General features: G+C 47.3%; 1 protein-coding gene and 1 pseudogene across 1 annotated transcript; one reads left to right on the top strand and one right to left on the bottom strand.

Annotated features, from left to right (window-relative positions):
- Positions 1-772: 772 nt before the first annotated feature.
- On the top strand, positions 773-1,150 carry LOC101532016 (small ribosomal subunit protein uS8-like; annotated as a pseudogene).
- A 771-nt stretch (positions 1,151-1,921) lies between these two features.
- On the bottom strand, positions 1,922-8,049 carry LOC101532254 (5-hydroxytryptamine receptor 3C). Its single transcript, XM_058661350.1, has 9 exons — positions 7,983-8,049; positions 5,922-6,088; positions 5,496-5,540; positions 4,902-5,011; positions 4,494-4,663; positions 3,368-3,528; positions 2,690-2,894; positions 2,288-2,500; positions 1,922-2,182 (listed from the first exon to the last, which is right to left on the bottom strand). Exons 1-9 carry the CDS (start codon positions 8,047-8,049, stop codon positions 1,950-1,952), a joined length of 1,371 nt encoding a protein of 456 aa, XP_058517333.1. The 3' UTR covers positions 1,922-1,949.
- Positions 8,050-19,759: the final 11,710 nt, after the last annotated feature.

Here is a 19,759-nt window from a genome sequence, read left to right as displayed (position 1 = left end):
TAATCACTTGTTAGAGTAAAGCTCACTAATGTTTTGCTGACTAGTTATTCATATATATTTCCCTATCTGTCCTCTATTTATCCATCTACCTACCCATTGTCTACCCATCTTGTGTCTATTTTATAGAAATTATGTATATACATTGTTTCATAACTTCTTTCCTACACCTAATATGCTATGGGCCTCTTTCCATGATGTTAAAATGGGTGTACAAGGTCATTTTCTTTTTATCTTTAAAGTTATTTTTATTAGAAAGGTAGATTTATAGAAAGAGAAGGTGACACAGAGCGATCATCCACCCTCTGGTTCACTCCCCAAACAGCTGTAATGAGTGGAGCTGGGCCACAGACCTAGAGTTTCTTCCAAGTGCCATGTAGGTGCAGAGATCCAAGGAGTTGGGTCATCTCTTGTTGCTTTCCCAGGCACAGTAGCAGGAACCTGGATCAGGAGTGGAGCAGCCAGAAGTTGAACTGGGACCCATATGGGATGCTGGCATCACAAGTGAAGGCTTAACCTACTGCACCATGGAGCCAGCTGCTACCAGCTAAGGTTCAATGGCTACATCACATTCTTTTGGGTTACTGAATGGAAGTTGATTTAACCAGGACCCGGCCCTCCTCAAGTATATGTATTCAGAAGATCTGCTCTATTTGTTATTTGGAAATCAGAGGAAATTGTCACAGTGGGGAAAAATGACATCATATATCGTTTATATCAAAGAGCAATTTCAGGGTTGAAAGGATAAAGGAAAGTAGATAAGAAATACACCATGATGGTGTACATGAACGTCATGGCTGATGGAAGAGCATCAGCAATGCTGAGAAATGAGACAAATGTAAGCTGCTCATCAGGCTGTGCTCCAAGGCCATCAAGCTTCCTCACTGTGATGATGAAGCATGGCTACACTGGCAAGTTTGAAATCATTGATGATCACAGAACTGGGAAAATTGTTGTGAACCTTATGGGCAGGTCAAACAAGTGTGGAGTGATCAGCCCCAGATTGGACATATAGCTGAAAGACCTGGAAAAACGGAGTAATAATCTGCTCCCATCCTGCCAGTCTGGTTTCACTGTGCTGACAACTTCAGCCGACATCATGGATCACAAAGAGACATGAAAACACACAGGAGGAAAAAATCCTGTGATGTAACACACACATGTAAATAAAAGTTCAGGGAAAAAAACCACAACTCTGGAAGTGTGTGAAGCAATTTTTAAAAATTTATTTATCTATTTGAAAAGCAGAGCTTCTGAGAGAGAGAGAGACAGAGAAAGACCTCCATCCACTGGTTCATTCCCCAAATGATCATTATGGCCAGAGCTGAGCAAGTCCAAAGTTGGGAGTCAGGAGCTTCTTTCAGGTTTCCCATGTGAATGCAGCTACCCTTGGCTGCTTTCCCAGGTCATTAAATAGAGAGCTGGATCAGAAGTGGGGCAGCTGGGATTCAAACCAGTGACCATATGGAATGCCGGAGTTGCGGGTGGCAGCCTTACATGCTGTATCATATGTCAGCCCCATCTGAAGCTTTTAAAATCAAATCACATTATACCCGTTAGAATGAAATATTGAAGTGTCTGCAGTAGCAATCTATACCCTATGATAGACAGATGGAGGGAGCAGTGCCTCTTGGATACTAGGGCTGACCGATCAAGGGGAGACTCTCGTGGTCTGGGTTTCTGTGGATAAGGGAGGTTAGGAGTTGGGGCAGCTTAGGGACACTACACATGAGCAGGAATGAGGACCCTGGCATGTGAGAAGTCCAGGATCTATTCAGGCTGCTCTGACCTGCTTGGTGGTGTTGGATGGGACTTTATGGAATATAGAAAGCAGCCACTAAGATAGCCCCTTGGGATGACTGGCTAAGATGAGGGAAGGGGTCTGGGTCAGCGTGGCCCTAAGACAGGAAGAAATCCCAAATTGCGGCTTTCAGAAAGAGGTGAGAGTGTGCCTAGGTGCTCCAGAGGATGATGATGGTGATGATGGAGCAGGCCATGAAGAGCAGGTAGAGGCGGAAGAGCAGTGTGTCCATCAGGTGGCTGAACTGTACCCACAGCTCCACCAGCTGCTGCTGCTGTGGGGTTTCGTGCTCCTGCCGGCACCTGGGCTGCTTGGGGCAGCCGTGCACCTCTGCCACCACGAGACCCGGTCCCTTTGCCACTAGCTCTACTGGCTCCTTCAGGCCTGTGCAGGAGACAGAGACTCAGCCCTGGACCGTGAGGGTGCTTGGGGACAGAGGAGGACAGGGAAGGGGACAGGAGTGATGAGGGCAGAGTTGACTTCCCTTACCTGGCAGGTGGGTGGTGCTGTGACCCAGGCTCTTATTGTTGTCCTGGGGTGCGGTGGCGGGGCAGGATTTCCTGGTGTAGCGCAGCATCAGGGAGTGGAGCCACCAGGGCATGGGTGGGGGCTGGGTGGTGGCTAGGTGCAGCAGGTAGGTGATGAAGACGGTCTCTAGCAGGCTGACCACCATCAGGGACAGGCAGAGGGCAAAGTAGACACCTGAGGGCAAGGCAGGTTGTAAATACACAGGGGGAAGATGCACCTCTAAGCTCTTCCAAAGCTCATTTCCAAATCCCATCTTTCCTTAGAACCCCTTCCCTCCTTAAGTTGAGCAATTGCCAGTTTTGCTGGTCTGTGTCTCTGTCCCCTCCTGCCTATATTGCTCCAGAAACCAGGAGAGGGTTGTACTGATGAGGGGGGTGCCGGTGGCAGGGAGGAGGTCATTCATCATGAGCAGGAAGACATTGTAGCCTAGCAGGAGGGTAATCTTGAAGGGAGCGCGGTTCTGGCTTTCGGCTGGCAGGTAGAAGCTGAAGGCGTCGATGGCCACTAGAAGGCCACTGGGCACCAGGAGGTTTATGACATAGAGGGTGGGCCTGCGCCTGATGGCCACCTGCAGAGAGAATGCGGGAGATGGTGAGGCAGTAGCTCCCAGAGGGCCCAATGTGTGTCTTTGGCTTCTTTAGTCCTAGCTAGTATGTGGGAGATAACAGTCTATTTCACCGTGTCCTTGTGTATAAGAGTTGAACATATGTGCTCTATTTTGATTTCTCTTCAACCTGTAAGCATGCAATGATTGTGGACCCTGCAAGGCAGGAGGTGTTTGAATTGTCCATTCTGAGTAGTAGTGCTTCTAACAACCCAATCCTTCCTCTGCTCTTTGGGGTGGTGGGGAGGGGCAATGGGGGCAGGAAGGGACAGGAGGGAGAACCTGAGGATCCTGCCTGAGGGCAGACAGGTCAAGGGTGCTGTGGCAGCAGGTGCTTTACCTTCTGGAACTTCTTGCTTCCTTAAGCACCTTTAGATGAAGAAGAAAATCAAAAGAGTGACTGGATCAGAAGGCCAGCTGGGGCCCTGGGGACTCACATAGAACATGATCTGGTCGTAGAGGTTTTTGCCAACGAACAGTTTTGGAGTGGCTTTGTTGATGCTCAGGAGCTCCCACTCTCCCCGGGTCCAGATGACTTTGCGAGACAAGTTGGTGATCTCCCACACCTCTTTGTCCATGCCCAGGAGCATGCTGTCCACTGGAAGGGAGGCCCAGTCAGCTTTGTCTGGAAGCACCCCAAGCCTGCTGTCCCCAACATTGGATTCCCACCCACCTCCCCAAGGAGCTTCTTCTGCAGATTTTCTGCTCTGTCCTGGTTCTCTCATAAGTGGGTTATATGACTAACAGCTCACATGCACTGGGGGCTGCAGCATTGATTTTTGCTGCTGTTGTGGAAAGCAAGAGTGAGTCAAGGCTGTTAAGGGAATGTTATTGGCCATGACTCAAACGTGAGTCAAGACTTCAGGAAAATGCCCATTTTTTTATTCTTAATTCTCTAGCTGTGTCGAGGCCGTCTTAGCAGAACCAAACTTGAACAGCTCAACATTTCTGGAATCATACCTGCCCATTATGATGATTAATGTCTCCACTTTTGCCACATGATTATCTACTGGTATTCAGGGACTTTAATTTACTCATTTAAGTCTGTTAGCTGTTAAAAGCTTTTAAAGGCAGAGCTAAAACTTATAGGCATGGAGCAGCTCAGGGTCAAGTGGCCTTCATGTGGGATGAGTGCCATCCAAGATATAGAGCAAGGATGCTTGACTCTGTCTATACATTGGCATCACCTGAAGAGATAGAAAATGCACGAGACCTGGATGCACCTGCAATGATCCACCTGCTCTATGTTTTTTTTTTTTGAGTTATTTTATTTTTATTTCAAAGTCAGATATACTGAGAGGAGGAGAGATAGAGAGGAAGTGGAGCTGCCGGGATTAGAACCAGCAGCCATATGGGATCAAGGCGAGCACCTTAGCCACTAGGCCACGCTGCCAAGCCCCACCTGCTCTATGTTATGGGTCTAGACTAAGTTACGGGTCTTTGGAAAAAGCTTTAGTGGGCAGCTGGAGTTGAGAAACATTGAGCTAAACTTTTCTTAACAATGCATACTCCACTTACAAATCTTCCTGCGCATCCCAAATAACTCCGGCATGTCACACTCACCTGTGTAGAGGAAAGAACAGAAGGTGAGGGTGCAGTTCTGTTGGTCAAAAGGGAAGTAGAAGATGTCCAGGTTGCAGATGCTGGTCACCCGCATGGGCATGCTGTACTTGATTTGCCCTTCACTGGTGACAAAGGTGGTGAAGCCTGAAGGTGTCAGACTCACGTTCATCCTGTTGGGGAAAGGAGGGGAGGGGGTCCGTGGGTATCCCTCTTGTCTCTCTTCCCCATCAGGTATTCCCCTGGGCTCTTTCTGTCCTCTTCCTCTAATGTCACTCTATCTTGTGTCTGCTCTTCCTGGTAGTGGAGACCTCCCTTGCCTGACTCTGGAGGCCCCACACCTCACAATGAGCCTGGGCTGTCCTGTGCATGTGGTGTTTCAGGCTAGCCTGCCCCAGGCCAGATACACACGATTCCAAGATGAAGATGTCTGGGAGCCACATCTGTTCAGCTGACACAGAGAGTTCTTTGATACCGATACATTCTTCTGGGTCCCAGCTGATGAAAGGATTGTTCCATGTCTATAGCCACGACAGTGAGGAGTAGAGGTAAGTGATGGCGAGCTTGTCCCGGCAGCCTTCCCCTGCCTTTCCCTTCTTCTTCATACTTTGATCCTTGCCTCCCATTTGTGTGCCAAATGACCTCAGGCTGTCTCCCCATCTCTTTTTAACCAATGGCATCAACTAATTGCTCCTTAGTGGCCTTTTCCCAGGTAGATTGTAAATGGGGTTTAAAACCACTTAGAATCAGGCACACGCCAATCCATCAGCCTGTAATCATGTGGCCGTTTATTGCCATTGCCATTTCTACCTTGCTAAGCCACCAGGGAAGTTTGTACCCCTGGGGCAGGTGCAATTCTAGATGGGCATATTTTCTTCCCAGGAAGATTTTATGTCTTGCGTAGAGATTAGAACTTTCTAGTTTTCTGATCTTTAAGTTACTCCCAACACCTCAAATTTGAAAGTACACATGGAAAAAAGAAAGACATATCTGAGTCGACCTTACCAGATCTATCCACAGGAATGAAGTCATCAGCTGAAGCTGTGGATCCTGATAAAGAAAATTCCACCCAGGTTTGTTAGTGTAAGCCATTTGGCCCTCCTCCCACCTCATATCTCACCAGCAGTTGCTCATTTAGGGGCCACAGTTCTGAATGTTGGATTATCTTTTCTTTATTAGTTTCCCCATTGTATGCAGGAAAAATTCAAATTTTAACTGACATACAGAACATTCCAAAAAGGACAGGACTCAAGTACAAATGCCTCCTGGAAAAAAACATCACTGCAGCATTCCTGTTCATGCCTACCCCATCCCAGTCTGTACAAAACCCATTCAAGGTACCTGTTGATCATTTATTAGTGCAATGTTGGGTTAGGAGGGGAGTCCTGTCCCCTATTAGAAGCTAAGGGAAGCTGCGTGCCCAGGTCTCACCACTTGGAGGATGGCAGACAGGGTGAAGGAGATGTTGACGTGAGTAGGGTAGCTCTGGTTGGTGACTGGACGGAAGGCCTTTCTGTCAAACACTGCTTGGAAGATGGCCGGATCCACCCCATGCCGCTCAAAGCCTGAGCAATTCATGGTGAAAGCGTTGGCTCTTCCTGTAGAGAGCAGAGCCTGTGAGTGACGGCCTCCTAGCAGCTCCGCAGAGGGCTGGGGCCTCTGCAGAAAGAAAGGAAGGGGTGTTCCAGGAAGAGCCAGGGCTCCCTTTTTCCTGGCTTAAGCCCTTCCTGCCGGGGTTGGGGAGGTTGGGCCGGGCTAGTAGGCAAATGGAGGAAGTTGGTGTGGTGAGCCAAGTCAGAACTCCACTCTCATTCCCATTGTTTGTTCTCAAGCCAAATCTGCTCAAATCTGTATGCAAACTTGACCTTAGTGTAATGGTGATGGCTTCAAAGAGTCCCTAAATATCCACATTGCAGGGCTTTTGGTTCCACCTAGCAGGGCCATTGGCCTGCTTAGCACTTCCCTAGAGCTTGGAGTCTAGGATCCTCAGATATCTGTTGTTACATATTTCTCTTTTTGATTCTTAGAGACTTCTGTTTACTGAATGCAAGAACTGAGATAAGAGAAGTAAACAAAGAGAAGAGGTGTACTTGCTAGGCAGATATGGGAACCATGTTCTGGATGGGTTCATACCTTACCTTGGTGCTATGGATTCATTTTGCTCTTCTGGTTATCTTGTAGGCTATTTCAAATATTGGAATCACTAGCTCACTTCACTGATGCATACCCAATCACAGGCCAAGGCAGATCTCACTTCTTGGTCAAGGCCAGGGAACCATCCGAGTAGTTCCTGAACAGAATCTTTGTCATACTGCCACTACTGCATCATCTGCTTTCTCTGCTTGCTTCTCTGTATCTCCTTTACCTTTCCATGATTACTTAGGGAGTGTACCCAGATTAGGAATAAGCATTCCCTCTTGGGGGAAGTATGTGGTTCTTTCTATCCTGAGTTGATCTTCCCCCACCCTTAGTGTTATAATATATGGCCTCCTTTAGAGCCTGTTTAAAAATCACTGGCCAGGCCCGGTGCAATAGCGTAGTGGTTAAGGTCCTCACCTTGCACGTGCTGGGATCTCATATGGTCGCAGGTTCTAATCCCAGCAGCCCTGTTCCCATCCAGCTCCCTGCTTGTGGCCTGGGACAGCAGTTGAGGACAGCCCAAAGATTTGGGACCCTGCACCTGCGTGGGAGACCTGGCTTCGGATTGGCTCAGTTGCAGTCACCTGGGGAGTGAATCATTGGGAGAAAGACCTTCCTCTCTGTGTCTCCTCCTCTCTGTGTATCTGCCTTTCCAATAAAAATAAATAAATCTTACAAAAAAAAAAAATCACTGACCACTCTCATACATACCATAGACAAGGAAAGAGGGAAAGGACTGTGGTAGATGAAGCATCAGGAGTCAATAAAAAGATGGAATTGAAAGATGGAAAAATGAGGCATTTGGTAGATTCCTATATAAACCCGAGTAGAAAAAAATCTGTGTGCATTGGTGACATGCCTTCCTATCTGTCATGAAAAGGATATAAAGAGAGAGACATTATGGAAGGAATATTTGCATGCTAATTATTTTTTAAAGATTTCTTTATTTTTAATTGAAAGGCAGATTTACAGAGAGAGAGAGAGAGAGAGAGAGGTGTTCCATCCACTAGTTCACTCCCTAAATGGCTGCAATGGTCAGAGGTGAGCCAATTCGAAGCTGGGAGCAGAAGCTTCTTCTGGTCTCCCATGTGGGTACAGGGGTCCAAGGACTTGAGCCATCATCTCTTGCTTTCCCAGGCCATAAGCAAGGAGCTGGATCAGAAGTGGAGCAGCCAGCCAGGACTAGAACCAGCACCCATATTGGAAGCTTGGCGCCACAGACAGAGGATACAGCTGTTGAGCCATCATGCCAGCCCTGCTGCACTAATTTGACATGTCTTCCAGGAGCTGGCAGGACATCAAGACAGCTTCTAGAATGGCACACTGCCCTTCCCCTTGCTGGTCCTATCTTACCTTGAAGCAGAAGGCTGACAACGAGGCAAAGGAGGAATCTCCTGCCATCTGGTTGTTCTCCACCCATCTTCCTCTTCTGGATTCTTTTCTGGGGACTCATCAGGAGCCCCTCAAGTCTCAAGCTTAAAGGAGCTGGGCCTTGACCTTGTTTCCTGGTGTAATGCTTACTCCTGTTGTGTGACCACTCCCTAGCGAGAGTCTGTGGCCAGAGAAGTTGCAGCTGAGTGTCTTGCTTGCTCCTGCCCAGGTATGCCTTCCGGGCTCCACACAGGCAGGAAGTTGGGCCAACCCTGGGGAAAAGAGTCCTATTTGGCAGCTCAGTGCTGAGATTGATAACACAGTAACTCGCCTTAATGAGAGAATGTGTGCTGGGGAAATAAGGATTATGTTCTTACAAGACCAGAGAATTTGCCTATTTGGAAAAGAAGTAGTGATTTGCTTAGGAGTAATAGAACATGTTACAGCTTTTGTTGATGCTGGGGATCATTCTAAATACCAGACTGTAAAGCTTGTTTTACATTTTCATCATCTGTTGTCTACTTTTCCAGTAGTCTTTAGCTATATTTCATATTTCCAGTTTCTCTACTGCTCTCATTTATTTTATCAAAATCAATATTCTGCATGCCTTTCTTATACTAAGTGTTGATCACATGATGATAGAGGTCACACATGTGTTACTAATAGTTGTGCATATTATCATATAGTAATACTCTCAACTTAAATTAATATGATTGCCATGTGTCAATAAATGTCTCATGTCACATTTCTGTGTCAAAACTTGAACCAATGGAGTGAACTGAAGCAATTTTATGTTAAGTATCTTCGATGTCCAGAAAAACTTGGAAATGTTTTCTTTGCTGAAAGAGTAGAGTCAGACCTAGCATACAAAAGAAACTTTATGGTCCCAACGCTGTAACCTAGCAGCTAAAGTCCTTGCCTTGCACGCACCAGGATCCTAATCCCAGTGGCCCTATTTCCCATCCAGTTCCCTGCTTGTGTCCTAGGAAAGCAGTTGAGGATGGCACAAGGCCTTGGGACCCTGCACCTACATGGGAGACCCAGAAGAAGCTCCTGGCTCCTGGCTTCGGATGCTCAGCTCTGGCTACTGCAGCCACCTGGGGAGTGAATCAGTGGACAGAAGATTGTCCTCTCTGGCTCTCCTCCTTTCTGTATATCTGACTCCAATAAAAAATAAGATAAATCTTAAAAAAAGAAACTTTATTCAGAGTGGACAATCATGATAGTCTGAAATAGAAAGTGCTGTGAAAAGCAGGGATAACTTACAGGCAAAAGCAGCCTAGTGGAGGGAGAGGGATGCAATATATTCCATTTGAGGTTTGCTATACCTGCAGTGTTTTTTTTGTTGTTGTTGTTGTTTTGTTTGTTTGTTTTTTACTGGAAAGTCAGATATACAGAGCAGAAGATCTTCTGTCCGCTGATTTACTCCCCAAGCAGCTGCAATGGCTGGAGCTACATTGATCTAAAGCCAGGAGCCAGGAGCCTCTTCTGGAAGCTACAGTGTCAGGTGCTGTTGCCTTTGTTGCTGCTACAGAACCTGCTGGTGATAGGTAGCATATTGAGCACTTAGCCATATGGCGTTGTGACAAACATCTCACCTGCTTTACTTAATCTTTCCAAAGATCCCATGCTGGAGGTATTGGGTAGTGGTATGCGAGACAAAAAAATGAGGTCAACTAAGCAGAGAGAAAGCAATACAATCTGGTTTTTCCAGACCATGTTTTAAAAGATAATAAATTTGGAGAAAATGAAACTTTTGCCATGAAGCCAAAGAATCAGACACCTATAGTCAATTGGTTATCTCAGCAAAAAGCACCCAAAATGATGCCCAACCCAGATGCCTAACCAGTGTAGGGTTAGGTGCCTAACCCAGATGCAGGGGCTCAGTACCCAAACCAGTCATCAGGGACTGGGAGTAGGCTTGAGCTTGCTGTTATCTGAGATGAGGGGAAGTGTCTGCTATCAGAGTCCTAAGCCCTGTGGAGGCACCCACTGGATATTGTCGTGTCTGTGGCACAGAGGCACCTGGCTAAGAGTTATGCAGAGAGGCTGCACAATTAGTGTGGGAGTTCCAGAAAGGCTAGAGATTGGACTTGGGAGCACTTGGGACTCTGGAGACTCAGGACAGGAGGAAATGGTTTGTGCCAGTGTTGACTGCATGGCTGGGCTGGGTGACTGAAGCCTTCGTGTTTATTGCAGGATTCCATCAGTTCACATGAGGATGTTTCTAGAAGACTTTGCTCTTTGGAGGCATTGCATATGTGTCGGTTGCAGCTCTGAAACAGCTACTGCTGAGTCACCTGGACAAGCACTTCCTTTGGCCAAGGCTCCCTTATCCTCTGGTAACCCCTTGTTTGGAGGATGACTTCATGCAGTACAGCTAGCCTTCCCGGGAGGGTAGGAGGCCAAGGTCAATAATCTCACCGGCGACTGCGTGGGGCCATCAAAACCCTCAGTTCTGCTTCATACCTGGTCACCATCTAGTCACGCTTTTCCTAGATTATCCTTTGCAGGGCACTCTGTGTGATTTGTTTGAAATGCAAATTGGACCATGTTGTTCTCATGCTTAAAATTTTTCAGTGGCTGCTATTGTCTGGAGCAGTTATATTTTGATTACTGGGCCAGCAAATTTGTATTTGCAGCAGGCTCCCAGGTGCAGCTGCTGCTATTGCTGCTGTTGCTGCTGGTGGTGGTCCTGGGACTACTCCCAGAGAACTATGGGTCTATAATGTGCAGCCTAACTCATTAGCATGATAGAAAAGGTGCTACCTGCCTTAGTTCTCTGCATCTATCCATTCCGTTTTCTCGGATTATGTCTTCTGAGACTTGTTTTTGCCTATAATGTGTGTCACATTTTGTTATATTTTTCCCTAAATAAAAAGCTTAGCCTGATATTGGCATTTCAGGCAGTAATACTCACGAATTTCCATTTTAAACTAGATCCAGAGCTGACTCTACTACAGGTGGGCTGTGGATCACACTTACAGAAATATCATATACTAAACAGCTCCACTGACTACGCAAAGGTGGTTTCTCTCCACCTTTCTTTCAACCTGCAATACACCTACTATCATTATGAATGAACTCTGAAAGATTCAGTTTAATTCAAGAACCTAGTCTTCTAGGAAGTCTTCCATGCCCATGCACATATATTCCTATGCACACAGGCACACACATACACACACACGCTTGTGCCCGCATACACACGTTACTGAACCCCATTTTCACCCTTGAATTGGACTACATATACAACTCCCCATCAACTCTGCACCTTCTTGGGGAGCGGAAAGTACAGCTTCCTTGTACCCAGTGTATGACATACAGGTCTTCAGTGAATGTTAATTAAATGCCTGGACTGTCAGTTTACATTAGATGGGGAGAGGAACCCAGGCCTCTTGGGCAGACATGTGGAAGATGGTTGGGAGCCTCCTGGGAAGTTAATTGCTGTTCTCCCAGTGTGGGCCTCTGTTTCAGGTTAGCTGGGGGAGACAGGGGTTGGTACAGCACTGTGCAGCAGGTGAAAGCCAGAGGACTGGAGTCAGGGTTCAGGCTCACTAACCTTTTAATGGCCTAACGAGAGCTACCATTTACAGAGTTTAGGCCTTATGACCTATACTGCGCCAGCCATGCTTCCGGTATACGTATATATCCTCATGACTGCTTGGAGGAGTCTGTGTTATGACTAGCATTTCACAGATTAGAAAACCAGAGAGCAGAAAGCTCTGAAAGTCTTGCTCAGTGTTCACTCAGGTGGGAATTCATTGAGTCTGAATTCAAAGCTGGATGAATTGATTCTGTTGCTTTTTTCATTAATCCATGGCTAGAGACTGAGGACTCATGGCTGGGGACTAAGTTGTTAGGGGCCGGAAGATAAATCCCTGGGCCCACAAAATAAAAAACTAGAGGCAATAGCAGGCACAGTTTTGTAAGTCAGATACCAGTGTCTGTCTCCTTGGTACTCTGGATGCCTCTCCACCTCCAACAGCCTAGTTCTTTTGGGCCTCTAGGAGATGAGGCTTGGGGTATAACTGGGCAAGGGCAGAGTCTCATGGTGAAATGCAGAGGCGGGGACCACTGGTTTGCAGCCCAGATGGACAGCTATCCCACACAAAAACCATTGCCCAGGACTGCAGAGCAAGTGGGTGCCACAGAGCTGCCACTGGGTGCTGGCGGAGGTCAAGAACAGGTGAGGGGGGAGGAGTCCTGACGTCCTGGGAGATGGCTGGCAAGGAGTCCCACGTACCAGCCTTCCCCTATGGCTGCCATCCTCATGAACCCAGGCCCTCATCACAGACTCTGTTATGACAACCCTGTGTTTGTCACTTCATGTCTCCCCCACTGTTCTTTTCCTCTTAGAAGTGAGGGGGTTGGATTAGGAAGTCTGTACGTCTTAGATGCTCATATGTGTTAGTTTTTCTGCTTCTGTAGATTTTAAATGATTTTCCTCAAAGCAATATTTTTTTAAAACACATATTTGTTTTTATTGGAAAAGCAGAGTTACAGAGAAGAGAGACAGAGAAAGATCTTCCATCCACTTCCCAAATAGCTGTAATAGCCAGAGCTAGGCTGGTCTAAAGTTGCGAGCAGGAGTTTCTACTGGGTCTCCCCCAAGGACTTGGGCCATCCTCTGCTGCTTTCCTAGGTCATAAGCAGGGAGCCAGACAGGAAGTAAAATAGCCTGGACTTGAACTGGTGCCCATAAAGGATGCCAGCACTACAGGTGGGGTTTAGCCTACTACACCATGGCAGTGGTCCCCAAAGAAATATCTAAAAACATAATTTCATGTATGTTATTCATCCCACTTTACAAATGAAGACATTTATATAAGCCACTGGTTCAAAGTTATCCAGCCAGCCAGCAAAGGAGTTAAGTTGGAAGCATGTGCTACTTCCCCCTATGGTAGAGAAGAATTAGTGCCCGCGAACAATCAAGCAAGACTGTGTCTCAAAGAGAGAACCAGCAACCAGAGAGGACAAAAGGAGGGCTTGACTTCATTCCCAGAGGAGACTTGACGGAAATGGGAGGGAAGGCAAACAGAATCATGACTAAGATACTCTAATGTCAGACTGAAGTGGAAACAAAAGGAAAGGTGGGAAACATGAAGCCACTGGTATAGTGGTAAATAGAACCAGAACATAAACAAAACTGCACATGGGAACCTCAGGACACCACTGCAGACACACAACCCACAGGGAGGAGCTATTGGGCAGGAGTGGGCCAGCAAGTGCTCATCTGCAGGTGTCCTGAAGAGGGCTGAAACCACCTTGCGAAGCCTCTCAGAGGTCTGCCAGAGAACATTGGGAAAGCCTGTGGCTCAAGGTGGGCTTACCTTACTCCCCTGTGACTCAAGTGGGTTTACCTTACGCCCCGTGACAGGAGACAGGCAGCAAGCATATCTCTGAGTTTCGCAGTTCGGGGTGGTTGTCCATTGTGTGTCAAATCATGTGTTCAGATTTCACTTTTAGAGATCATAAAAATCATTATAACTACATTGTGCCTTCTCCTATAGAAAGGAGAGGAGTGTCCAAAAAGAAGCTACAGATTTTCTGTTTAAGTAAAGCTACCTCTCAAGGGAATGTGAGGGAACCATAACAGAGAAATAGAGACGGGATGGGATAACATAATACAAATTGATCATTAAATAATTTTGAAGCCCCTCCCAGGCCAGGAAATGAGGCTCTCAAGCAAAAGCCCAGGGCATATTTCCAGGTGACAGGACTCTCCCTTGCAAGACACAAAAATGCCTGGCAGTAGAATTGATGTCAGCAGCAGAATATTAAGGGATGGGTTGCTCATATTCAGCTTGGGGAAATACATCTTCCAGAAAGGAATGGAGGTGGCATGCTTAGCCTGTTTTCTGTTGCTATAACATACTACTCAAGTGGTTTTATGGGTGGCTTATAAAGAAAAGTTGATGTAGCTCCCAGGTCTGGAGATGTCAGGGTGTGTCATTAGCATCTTCCAGCTTCTGCGATGGACCTCACACTGCTCATGGCAGAAAATATCAGAAAAGCAAATGTGAGCCCAAGAGAAAAGGGGCCAAAGGGGGCAGAGTGCTTTGTAACAACTCACTTTCATGGTAATAATCCACCGTTGTGACGCTGTGTCAGTCCTTTCACGATGCATCTGAAAGGTAACCTTCAAATAAATTATGGTTGGAGAGGTGGTCAACTATATTCACCACACCTACATAGTGAACATGGGTGTTGTGATTTAAAAAAAATATTTATTTCTGTATGTTATTTATGTGAAAGATAGAAAGAGAGAGAGAGCATGATTTCCCAAACCTCAGTTTTGTTCTCAAATGCCAACAATAGCAGTGGCTGCTGCCGGCTAGCATCAGGAGTGTGGAGCATAAGCCTGGTGTCGCACATAGGTGGCAAGGACCTGATTATCTGAACCACTACCCACTGCCTCCCGAGATGTGCATTAGCAGGAAGCTGGAATCAGGAATGGAGCATGACTGCTTCCCAGGCATTCCAACTTGGGGCTCAGGTGTCCCAAGCAGCATTGTCTGCAGAGTCCAATGCTGGTCCCAGATATATGAGTTACACTGGGAATGAGGCAGTGGAGGACAAGGGATGGGATGGATAAGTAGGGAAACTAGGGGAGGAACTAAAAAGAACTTGAAAAATCATTACCGGAATCCTTGCTCTTTCCATTTTAATTCTCCTAAAGGGTTCACTGGTAAAGGCTTGGTGTGGCATTGACAACTCAGTTCGGGATGCTCAGAGCCTGTCTGTCCTTGGTAAGGAAGGCAGCTTAGCAGAGAGGTTCCAAACCTGGTCGCTAGAAGCGGTGTGTCTACGTTCAAACTACAGCTCTGTCTGTGACTGAACCAGCCTCGGAACCCGAGGCACCATCAGCTGGTGGTAACTCATACTAACTGCACTGTATTTCATATGAAATGGGGACAGCACTGTCAAAGGGGGCAGGTCTAAAATCTAAAGGGCTTGGATAGTCAAGTTTACTTATTTATTTTTCTTTTTTAAAAAAAAAAGATTATTTTCATTTGAAAGCAAATTTACAGAGAAAGAGAGACAGAGAGACCGTCCAGCCACAAGTTCACTCCCCAGATGGCTACAGCTGAGCTTATCCAAAGCCAGGAGCCAAGAGCTTCCTCCTACTCTCCCATGTGGGTGCAGGGATCCAAGGGCTTGGGCTATCCTCCACTATTTTCCTTAAGAGGGAGCTGGATTGAAACTGGAGCAGCCGCACACGAACCAGTATCCATGTGGGATGCTAGCATTGCAGTCAGAGGATAGTCTATAAGCCCCATCGCACTGGCGCCTATGATTTTATGTTTTAAACATTTATTTTATTTTAAGAGTTTAAGATTTATTGGAAAGGTAAATCATGTCTACGGAGAGAAGAGTTTGAGAGACAGATCTTCCATCTGCTGGTTCATTCCCCAAATGACCACAATGGCCAGAGCTGAGCTGATTCCAAGCTAGGAGCCGGTTTCCTATGGATGGCTATGGGCCATCCTCTACTGCTTTCTCAAGTCACAAGTATAGGGAGCAAGATGGGGAGTGAAATAGCAGGATCACAAACCAGTTTCCACATATGATCCTGGTGTGAGGATTTAGCCATTCAGCCATTGTGCTGGGCTCTATTTTTATTTATTTGAGAGGGAGGGAGGTTGGCAGGGTTGGGAGAAAGTCAGAACAAAAGAGAGGGAATTCTTCCATCTACCTGCTCACTCCCAAACCCCCATAATTGCTAGGGCTGGACCCGGGCTGAAGAAAAGAGTTCAGAATTCCATCCAGGTCTCCCATGTGGGCAGCAGCACCCAAGTACTTCAGCCATCACCTGTTATCTCTTAGGCTGTGTACTAAAGGAAGCTGGATGAGAAGCAGTGTGGGAACTGAAACCCAGGAACATGGGTGTGAGATGGCGGTGTTCCAAGTGGCACCTTAATGGCTTCATCAAACACCCGCCTTGTTATTGGATGGTAGGACCTGACCTGAATGGAGGAAGGGCTGTTCATAGTTTCATTTCTGGCTACCTAATGCAAATATTTATAGGTTACCTGGAAGAACTAGGAATGCATTGAGTTATAGGGTGCTGGTCCATTCCATACTTAGAGCACAAATCTATACTCAAGGATTACTTTTGAAAATTTGAAAAATTCCAAATTTCAGAATGCTTTTGACTTCAAAACTTTTGAATCTACTTCATAGGGCTACGATAAGGATGACATATGTCAGTTCACAGCCAGCACAAAGAGGAGGGCCTGAGTTATATGTTGGTAGCTTAACAAACCTGGGTTATCGTTACTGTTCCTATAGTCCTTTCCCAAGGCCTGCCTGGTAGAAGCTCTGGCTATCTATTTAGGTGAATGTCAGGACTCTTTGCCTGAACCTGGATTGTAGTGCTCTAGGTTTTAGACATACTTTAGACACTCCTGGGGCTGCTGTCAGAGAGGGGAATGCCTGATAAGGTTCCTGGAACTGAGAAGCCAAAGATATGCAGGGGGAAAAAATGTATCCCAAAGGGAGAATGAAGGGACACAAATATCATCCAAAGACCATGAGCCTCCAAATGGAAGGCCAGACTTTGCCAGAACCTGGCCTAAAACCCAATGGCATGTATGAGAACCGGGTCTGGGGGTGGATCAAGTGGAGGAACTTGGGAAACTCCTCTGGCGAGTCATAGCTTCTGCTGGTAAACATGTGGTCCAGATCTGGGGGTCAGACAAGCTGGGCAGAGTAGCTCCAACAGCTGGGTAATGTGTGAATTGGTAATGAAATGGGATGTACCGGGCAGGACTGAGCAAACCTTAGCATTCCTGACTCACACAGACCAGTAGGTACAACAGCCTAGCTCGGCATGACCTGTGCTCCATTCTGGTTTCTAGTTTTGCTTGTAGGCTAAGCCACAGTGTCTAAAGCAGGGACCAGGACAGGTGAGGGGCTCTGCCAAGCTGAGTCAGAGCAACCACTGGCATGCGCGTGATCTATGGCTGGAAACAAGCCCAGTTGGGGAGCTAAGGGGACACCCTAACTGGATTGAGGTTCCCACTAAGGGGCACATGGGCTGGAATGGGGGCTGCATTCTGATCAGGAAACAGTTGTAGTCTCCCTTGGCACAAGAGTGAACTGGGACTGGACGCACCAAGCCAGGACAGACCCCAACACCATCTGGTGTCCTGGAGGACCAGGGTAGATGTGGGACGGACTGGGCTAGGTCTCAGCCCCCTACTGAGCCATGTGTGAGCCATATGTGGGTATGGATGAGCCGTGGCTGTGCTGAAACATCCAACAGCAAGAACCAGTTTGGGTTGAAGGCCAGTCAGGAAAAGCCACTGTTCCTGCTAGGACAGGAGGTGAACTGAGTAGGGCTGGCTCATGAACCCCCTGGAATGCGCAAAATCTGGCATTGGGAGAGGTTCTGATGGAGGAGCCTGGGCAACCCCTCTGGCAGGACACAGACCTGGCAGGTAAGCGCAAAAACATGATAGGAAGCAGCCCAGAACAGGCCATGGAAAATTACCCACTGGCATACATTTGGCATGGGTCGGGGGCAGACCAGGCTGAATCAGTTCACGTCATCCACTGGCAAATCCAAGCACCAGAACAGTGTGGGTCGAGCCAGGTTCAGTCGCTACAAAAACCAGTGCACAATACAGAATGCCAAGGTGAGGTTGCCTGTACCAGATGTGGCTGCAGCGCCCAACCAGCACATGTGAGAACCAGGAAAGGAGGGGGCGGAGCCAGCAGGAGAAATATGGGGGGAGTTCCCTTGCTGGACAGCTACTCCTACTTGAGAGCGTGGGCTGGGATGGAGACAGACCAGACTAAGCAGGGCTACAACACCTGTGGGCCTCATGTGGACTAGATCAGGGAAAAGCCAGGCTGGTCTGATTATTCCTACTGGTGCAAACAAAATTAGAGTGGGTGAGGGTTGTTTGGGCTTAGCCGCAGCATCAGCTGGCAGAAGCTGACACTGGGGGTTAATTCTCTCAAGTCAAACCACAGAACCACCAGGAGAGTGCATAATCTGGGAGTGGGAGAGGCCTGGGAGGGAAATAGTGGGCTCCTTCTTCTTGGGTTACCACTCCCACGGGAAAACTAGGACAGGGGCTGGGGTGGCTAGAGAGACACCCAACAGCATCTGTGTGGGCTGCATAGTGAAGCTGGTTAGATGGAACTAAGCTTTAATAACTATTGACATGTATGAGAGCCAAATGGGATGTGGGACCAACTGGACTAGTCTGCTAAACATAATGGCAAACCAGGGTCGGGGGGCCTGGTGGGGGTTATTGTGGGTCGCTCCAACTAGGCTGCAGCTCCCCCTGGTTTATGTGAGGGCCTAGTACGTGCTGGACAGAACCAGGCTGGACTGCAACACCCAACGGTTCCAGTGGAAGTCGGGGCTGAAAACAGAACCAACCCCGCGATTGCAACCACCAGCTGATTGGGGCGATGTACTGTGCGAGCCCTGTATTTGCTAGTACATATAGGAATCTAGTCTGGGAATACCTCAGACAAAGTTTCTTTGGAGATCTCCCCAGTCGAAATGCTGGACTCAGAACCCTAACCAAGAAAACACAGAAGACAGAACAGGTCAATCAACCATCTCGGCTATATGTTGGCAGCGAAATATGGGGCAAACGAAGACTCTATGATGGACTGTGTCAATCAGTGGATTCTTCAGAGACCTCATCGTGCTTGGAGTGGCAAGGTTGGCAGCGATTCGTAATTGGTGAACCATCAAAACCACTTGAGCAAGTATCTCGGAGCATGCCCTACATCCGGGACCTGGGGAGGGTGGGAAATTGGTGGGCCTTCTCCCTTAATACCTCCCCTTTAAACATGAAGGAAACAATATGGAAATAATAGTCTTACCCACTTTCCTATAGCCAATTAACTATGTAAAGATTGTCAAAAATATAATAATAATATTTAAAGAAAGAAAGTGGTGTTAAAAAAAAGAGACCATGGGCCTCAATGAAAGGAGTGATTCAGAGCATTGTAGGGTATCCCTGTCTCAACACACCACATTCCTGTGGTCTTCTTCTTAGGCCTGGTGCTATTCACCGAGCACCCAGTTGGGGGCGCGGCAGCAGCATCCAGTCCTTCAGTGGTTGCAGTTCTGACGTTGGTCCTGTATCCTTTGAAGGTCTGCCCAGCAGCACATATCTGGGACCTTGGCAGCCTTGCTACCCTTTTGCCTTCCATAGGGACTGGGTGGTGCTGGTGGGGTTTGAGAAAGAGCCATGGAGAGATAGTAACACTGCGCAATAAATCCTTGGGAGGAATTTCACCTATTTCACACCCAGTAAACCTTTGTTTGGGAGAGAGGGTGGAGGAGAAAAATGGCAGGAAGAAAGCAGCTCCCATTCCATTTAAGCCTCTCAGTCTGAATACAGATTGCTCTCTCAATCTCGCCTGAGATGCCCACCTGGTCCAGCAGGTGCATCTTCCTCAGCTCAGCTCTCTGTTCTTTGCTGAGATGCTTGTCAGATGCATTGTCTCCATTACATTATGTTTTTGCTTATCCCAGTCAGAATGGCCCAGACTCCACCTGGAGAACTGCCCATTCATTCTCAAGGATGCCCTGTCCCATGAAACCTTGCTAGTTTGCTTACAACTAACAACTACTTCCTGTCTCACATCTGAATTCTTTGTTGTGCAAAGATGAGAACCTCTGCTCCACCCATTATCGCTGACACTAACAATAAGCAAGGGTTAGGCAGGAGATCAACTGCCTAGACCAGAGAAGGGCATCTGTGTTTAAGTAGGTGCTACTTTCA

Source organism: Ochotona princeps, chromosome 3, assembly GCF_030435755.1.
Source record: "Ochotona princeps isolate mOchPri1 chromosome 3, mOchPri1.hap1, whole genome shotgun sequence".
In the NCBI taxonomy this organism is placed as follows: Eukaryota; Metazoa; Chordata; class Mammalia; order Lagomorpha; family Ochotonidae; genus Ochotona; species Ochotona princeps.
The sequence above is the reverse complement of the archived record's forward strand: the minus strand, read 5'-3'. Positions and strand labels throughout refer to the sequence as shown.

Bases quoted from the DNA above. Each gene is read 5' to 3' on its own strand.
- LOC101532254 (XM_058661350.1), bottom strand. From the start codon at position 8,049: ATGGGTGGAGAACAACCAGATGGCAGGAGATTCCTCCTTTGCCTCGTT. The intron at 3,529-4,493 runs GTGAGTGTGACA...CCTCCCTTCCAG, and splicing joins CTGTTCTTTCCTCTACACAG to TGGACAGCATGCTCCTGGGC. The intron at 2,501-2,689 runs GTACAACCCTCT...CCTTGCCCTCAG, and splicing joins CACCGGCACCCCCCTCATCA to GTGTCTACTTTGCCCTCTGC.